This window comes from Sorex fumeus, unplaced genomic scaffold, assembly GCF_029834395.1.
Source record: "Sorex fumeus unplaced genomic scaffold, SorFum_2.1 ptg000086l, whole genome shotgun sequence".
Lineage (NCBI taxonomy): Eukaryota > Metazoa > Chordata > Mammalia > Eulipotyphla > Soricidae > Sorex > Sorex fumeus.
Genome location: NW_026606143.1, coordinates 16,987,740 through 16,995,000, shown reverse-complemented (window position 1 = coordinate 16,995,000; position 7,261 = coordinate 16,987,740). Strand labels below are relative to the sequence as shown.

The 7,261-nt window shown below is 38.7% G+C and overlaps 1 protein-coding gene across 1 annotated transcript in view; it reads right to left on the bottom strand.

Annotated features, from left to right (window-relative positions):
- Positions 1-3,214: 3,214 nt before the first annotated feature.
- LOC130039258 (mitochondrial import inner membrane translocase subunit Tim23-like) overlaps positions 3,215-7,261 on the bottom strand; it is a 164,704-nt gene continuing 160,657 nt past the window's right edge. Inside the window, 2 exon segments of the mRNA XM_056131105.1 lie at positions 3,215-3,598; positions 3,600-3,882. Coding sequence (XP_055987080.1) covers positions 3,262-3,598; positions 3,600-3,882 — 620 coding nt within the window. The 3' untranslated portion in view covers positions 3,215-3,261.

The window sequence follows — 7,261 nt, the reverse complement described above, 5'->3', positions numbered from 1 at the left end:
CAGAACGGCAATGGAGAAGATTATCCATGACTTCTACTCAAATCTCCTCGATAGCCATGTCCTCTTGCCAACATACCAAATTCCACAGGATGGATATGTTGTTCCCAACATTCTCCCTTACGAAATCCGACATGCCATTTCGTTGGTAAAGAAACGAACAGCAACCGGCCCAGACAAGGTCAGACCTGAACACCTGAAGAACCTGCCATCAGTACTCATCAATACACTGGCTCGACGCTTCACACGCTACCTGTCTGAATGCAAGGTTACATCCCAATGGAAAACCAGCAGGACCGTACTACTGTTCAAGAAGGGAGACATCCATGACATTGGCAACTATCGCCCGATCTGCCTATTGTCTGTCATCTACAAGTTGTTCACTCAAGTCATCCTAAATAGGATTGGCAGAACACTAGATGAAGGACAACCCTGAGAGCAAGCCGGGTTCCGCAAAGGATTCAGCACCATTGACCTTATCCACACGATAACCAAGCTCATTGAGGTTTCTCAGGAGTTCAAGATGCTGCTCTGTTTAACGTTCATTGATTTAAAGAAGGCCTTTGATTCTGTTGAGACGGAAGCGGTCATTGAAGCCCAAGCCAATCAGGCCATTCAATCCCAATACATCAGGATCCTCTGTGAGCTGTATTGTGGATTCACTACCAGGATCTCACCATTCTACAAAGAAGTAATCATTGATGTCAAGAGAGGGGTTCGGCACGGTGATACCATTTCACCGAAACTCTTCAGTGCCACCCTCGAGAACATCATGCGACGACTGGAATGGGAAGGAATGGGAGTGAAGATAGATGGTCGGCAACTACACCGCCTCTGCTTTGCTGATGACATTGTTTTAATAACACCAAACATCAGCCAAGTGGCACAAATGCTGGCCGACTTTGATCGTAAGTATGGAAAGGTAGGACTACAGCTGAATCTTACGAAGACAATGTTTATGAGAAACAGCTTCGTTCCTGATGCCCCATTCGCTCTCAACAAAACGACCATCTCCGAATGCAACAGCTATGTGTACCTAGGTCAAGAAGTCAACATGACAAATGACCTTGCACCCGAGCTGCGCAGGAGGAAGAGAGCGGCTTGGAACGCCTTCAAGAACGTGGAAGAAATAACTAAGAGGATGAAGAACCTCCAGCTCCGAGCACATCTCTTTGATTCCACTGTTCTTCCTGCATTAACATATGCCTCAGAGACCTGGGCCCTACGCAAACAGGATGAGAACGCTATTCAGGTCTCCCAAAGAAGAATTGAAAAAGCTATGCTTGGAATATCACGTTTCACTCAAATGAGAGAAAAAATCCGGAGTTCCGACATCCGTCGACGATCAAGAATCAGGGACGCTGTCTCATTTGCCAAGGTGTCAAAAATCAGATGGGCTGGTCACGTAATGAGATTTAGAGACGACCGCTGGACTAGAGTTGTTACTGACTGGATTCCACGGATTGTCAAAAGACCGTGTGGCCGCCCACCTATCAGATGGTCAGACTTCTTCATCAAGATCATGAACGATCTGTTTGAGGCTCTTTATGTTCCCAGAGCGAACAGATGCCATTGGGCTACACTAGCACGTGACAGGGACAAATGGAGACGTTACTGGCACCCACTTGAGCAAATCGATGACTAACTGGAAGTTAAGTGATTAAGTGAAGAAACATTCTGCTAACATGAGAAGATTTGAGAGAATTTCTGTATAATTTTCTGCAATCTCTACTTAGAAACTAATGGAATCAAATAGTTAAATATCTAATGTTAAATATCGAATCTATTAATTCTGATGCAAAACAACAAAAGTTGATGGACAGTATAAAAGTTACAGGAAGTTTGTAAAGCTTCATATAATATGAAAAAGGCATGAAATGCTAGAAACATATGTACTGCAAATATTGAGAACACATTTAAAGTGAAAATCTGATAAAAGTTTTAAACAGGTCTCTTTCTCTTTTCTTGCTTGCATACTGTTTCAAGCTTGTGTTCTCTTTTGAACATTTTCCTTTCCTTTTCCCCCACTCAAATCTAAGTAAGCTTCATTCAATAAAAATTATTCTGCTTCCATCCCGGGGTCCACCATGTTCCAGAGGTCTATGGGCAGCCAGGTAGGGGCCCACAGTGAGGAGACACTTGGGGCCTATTGGGATGGGGGCAGGGCCAGCCCTTTCCTTTCCCGCCCCAAGGAGACCCAACTTGCCACCCACAAACGGGCCCTCTAGCTACTCAACAAGCTGCTTCAGCCATGAACCCAGAGACTCAGAAACAAATCTCGGAAACCAGTGGCTTTTGGCAAAAGTCTCTCTAGATTTAATTATTAACATTTCAGAATTCCAAAATCACATGCAATTCATTATCAGTAATAGAAAACAAATTGTCTAATGTTGCCTTTTCAGCAGTTGTGAGTGTTGGGATAAAATCACAAATAATAATGGTGGGTCAGGTGTCAAAATATTGAAAGTAATCAAAGTAGAGAGAGAGATTAATGTGGAAACCATCTGCCATACGGGTAGGGGGAGGGTGTAGGCTGGGGGGTATACTGGGGTTTTCGGTGGTGGTAAATGTGCACTGGTGAAGGGATGGATGTTTCATCATTGTATTACCAAGACTTAAGCCCAAAAGCTTTGTAACTGCTCTCATGGTGATTCAATAAATGAATTTATAAGAAAGAAAGAAAGAAAGAAAGAAAGAAAGAAAGAAAGAAAGAAAGAAGACAAGAAAAGAAAAGAAAAGAAAAGAAAGACAGACACACATAGAAATAGAAGACATGAAGGGGAAACAAATTGAATGAAATAAACATCAATTTAAAACCAAAAATAATTATTCTGCTTCACTATTTTTTTAAATGGAGAGACCATTTATTTTTAGGTTGGGCTTTGGTTCTATTTTCACCCTTTATTGTGAATACAGGGCATTACATATTTGATTATTAAATGAGAAAACATGGTGACACAGTAACCATATAACAAGCATGACCTGAATTAGGTGAGTAAGTGGTTTTCCAGCTGCAGGGAATAGAAGACAGAGTAGGTAAAACATTTTCTCCAAAGGAGAAGAGAACCACATTACTCAGCCACCAGAGTGTTTTGGTTTCACCTCATAATGTCTGATAGGAATGCCAGTCCTGGTCAGCTATCCATGATCTTCATGTAGCAAATCAGAATTTCCGTTTTTTTTCAAACTCATTGTAGGTAAGAGTAACTCCAGAAGTTGATGTGAATGACTAAAGTGTCCTCCATCCATGAGTTGGCAAAATCTTCAGAGAGATTGCTGGAGCAAGGAACCTTTCATGTGCTCCCAGTTATTATATAGTGCATGGAGGCTGGTAAGTGTTAGTCCTGCTAGATCACCCCGTGCCGCCCCTCGAAGTCCACCAGTAGATTTATATAACATGTCTGTCATGGTTCCAGCTGCTACTGTGTTGAGATCACATTCTGCACCTCTTATTATCTCAATGACGACACCAAATGTGCTATAGAACAAAGCCAGATAGCCTAGAGTATTAGCCCAAAGAGCCCCTTGCCTAGTCACCATATTCAAAATCTGGACATTTCTTGATTTGGACCAGGGCATATTCTAGGTTTCCTTCTATCCATAGGCCATTGATTGCCCCAAATGCAGCCCCCATCATACAACATGCTCCAATAGTAAAAAAGGCTAGCTCAAATCTTCCCCTGATCTTATTAGCTCCAGTTGGTAAAATAAACTCATCTGTATGCAGTAGGAGATATCTTGGATCCACATTTAAATATGGAGACAAGGGGTTCATAGCATTTAGCAGGACGCCAGCCAGATCTGCGTGTGAATATCCTGCTCCGCCAACTTCGAAAAAGCCGGCTAACCCCCCTAGAGGTTTTGTTGCTACTTTCTCCCGCCGCCCTCCATGGTGATGCCAGCAACTGTCCGCCTGCTCCTCATCGCCAGGGTGGTCGGCTCAGTCCTTGCCCCGGAGTAACCAGCGGGAACCCCTGTGTTGCTTCACTAATTTTTTAAAATATGGATAGGCATTGGATATAAGAATATAGACTCAGTGATTATATATATAAATATATGCGAACTTTTTTTGGTCGAGGGTCATGCCTCAAAGCACTCAGGGCTTACTCCTCTCTCTGTGCTCAAGGATCACACCTGGTAAGCATTAGGGAGTAAATGGTGTGTCTGGGATCGAACCCATGTTGACTGTGTGCAAGGCACACACCTTACCATCTATACTATCTCTCTGGCCCTATATGTGCAAAGCAATAGAAATATTAAATAATACAATAATACTAAATAAGTATTATCATAAATATCTATGTAAAACACCATAGAGGATTTGGTTGTTTGTATTTTTCTTGTAAAGTTCTACTAGCGTTTTATATATCTTGGATATCTGCCCTTTTTCAACTAGAGTGGTGGGCAGATATTCTTACAATGATCAAAATCTGGAAACAACTCAAGTGGCCAAGAATAGATGACTGAATAAATAAACTATGATAGATACACATAATGAACTGCTACTCAATTGTCAGATGAAATCATGCAATTTGCTGCTGCATAGATGGATCTGAAGGGTATCTTACTGGGTGTAGTTAGCAAGAAGGAGAGGAACAGAAACAAAATGCTATTTTTCATATGTGGGATATAAAGAAACATAGTTTTGGGAAACATAGCATTTTGGAATAACAAATGCCCAAAGTCATCAGAAACAGAACTGCTTTTCAATAGCAAGCTTATCATAGATGGGGATGGCAGCGGAAGGGGTACAAGACACTGGAACAACAGTGGAAAGAAGATACTGGTGGAGGTTGTGGTACTCTAATAGTTTTGCATGAAAACACTATACTAAAGTTTTGTAAAACATGTTGCCCTTTAAAATATTTTCAACTAATTGCTACCTACATATTTAATGTTTAATATTATAAAGCTTCTCTCATTGACTTAAAAAAAAGTCCTAGAAAGTAGTAGCAAGATAGTTATAGTGGGTAAAGGTATTGCCTTGCAAGTGGCTGACCCAGGTTCAATTCCCTCGCACCCCTTAAGTTCTTTCAAGCACTGCTTAGAGTGATTCCAGAGGTCAGAGCCAAGAGTAAGCCTGAGCACTGTTGGTTGTGTTCCAAGCCCCAAAAACCTCATAGAAAAATATGTATAAATTAACTTACTATAATTTCTAATAACTAAAAGTTTAATAAACCTAATAGGCACTAGGGGAAATGAATTAAGATAAATATAAATGACTATGGGCTGAATACATTGTTAAAATAACCATCCCAGGTATTAAATGTAAAGCATACATTGATGAGGCAATTTGAAAGGTGTGACAGAAAAAAGACAAACTTCTGTGTCAAGGAAATAAACAAGGGAAGCATTAGCTCAAATATTTTAAGAAAGCAGTTAAATTACATATGAGAGCCGATATAATGAGTCATTAATCTGTATTTGATTTACCTATTGTCACACAGTGAAAGCAATTATCAGTTTCTACACACTAAAATAAAATTAAGCTAAAGAGCTAAGTTATAAAAAGAGCAGCCATCCCCTTATCTTAAGTCCAGAGGTCTAGGTCTTTATTAATTAAATCTGAGGGTACAGAACTACCAAATACCACTCTAAATTCATCGGTGGCAATCTCAATGAAATAATAACTCTTTTATAGAGAATAGCACTGTAGCAATGTCCTCCCGTTGTCCATTGATTTGCTCGAGCAGGCACCAGTAATGTCTCCATTGTAAGATTTGTTGTTACTGTTTTTGGCATACCGAATACACCACAGGGAGCTTGACAGGCTGGATTCTCTCAGTAGCTTCCCAGGCTCTCCGAGAGGGATGAAGGAATCCAACCAGGGTCGGCTGCGTGCAAGGCGAACACCCTACCTGCTGTGCTATCGCTCCAGCCCTTCATAGAGAATACTTTCAAAAAAGAAAAAACAAATTCTAAAATAGAAAAGTTTTCTAAAGTTTCTTTTTAAAAAGGGATAGAAAAATTGGGCTTTACATGCAATATTTGGAAGAAATGTTTTGAGTGAAATTTTAAAGGGCACAATTGATTCACAAAGAACAAATCAAGAGAAATTGGCTTACTTTTTGTTTTGATATGGATATAGACAAGTGAATCAAAGGGAATCCACAATATATTTTCTACTACTTTTAAAAAGGATTGTATTTTGCAACAAAGAAATTCTATTTTAAAGTATTTTTATGGTAATCTTCAATAACATTTATGTACCGAATATTTTTTTCAGTCATTTACTGATCAGAAAAAGAAGCGCAAGACAGGAAAATAATCAATCACATACTCTTACATCAAACTGCTCTTGACAATCCTTCCTTCGTGAGTCTGAGCTTTGCTATCTAACCCCCACTTCTCAACTTCTTTTAGCTATACAGGATTCTAAGCATGACCAATGGCATTATTTTCTTTTTCAAATATCAACTTCATATTTAGTACTTAATCTTTACAAACACAACAAAATTTGTCAAATATCCAATATATGAGGAAAAATAGATTAGAAAAGTTACAAAATATGGCCAGAGTTACTCATTAATAACATTTTAGTATATTTCTTTATATCATGTTGCTTCTGCAAATCTGAAGCTCAAGGGAAGTTTAACTAGCATAGTTTTATTACTACTGAGACCAAATGTATGTAACATATTTGCATTACAGTAAAAATATCATTTTCCAAAAATTTTACAGAAAATTAATTTTAATAACTGTAATAAAAATAACTGAAATTTTGTATTTCCTTAGATTCCTAAAACATTAAAATGTTCCTATAGTCTTGCACATCATGTTCAAACACTTTATATTCACATTTTTTATTTTATTATTTTTTATAATGTAGGAGTACTGCTTTATATTCACATTTAAGATAACAAATTTATTTTTTCTCAATGCTACTATTCTGCACTGAAACATATGTAAACGATTTTTCCTGTGACAATGAAGAGCTTCTATATTTTTCAATAAAAGCTTATAGCAGCGTACATAAGAAGCACTTAGGACGAAGCTGTGGGTATCCCTGAGATTCTTTTCTTATTTTTTATCATCCTCTTTATATTACAGTAGTTTCTAAGCCTGTCAGTGATTTGGGATTGAGAGTTGAGTCCTAGAAATAGAACTATCTTTCATATAAACTTATCATTAGTTCAAGGGAAATTCAATGAGGTAACTTCTTTCTTAGCATAATGTGCAAGGTGCCTACTAAAGTACTAAATGTCTAGTATTATAAACAGGAATTTTAGGTCTCAACCCTTTGCTGGTTCTGAGACAGTAACTT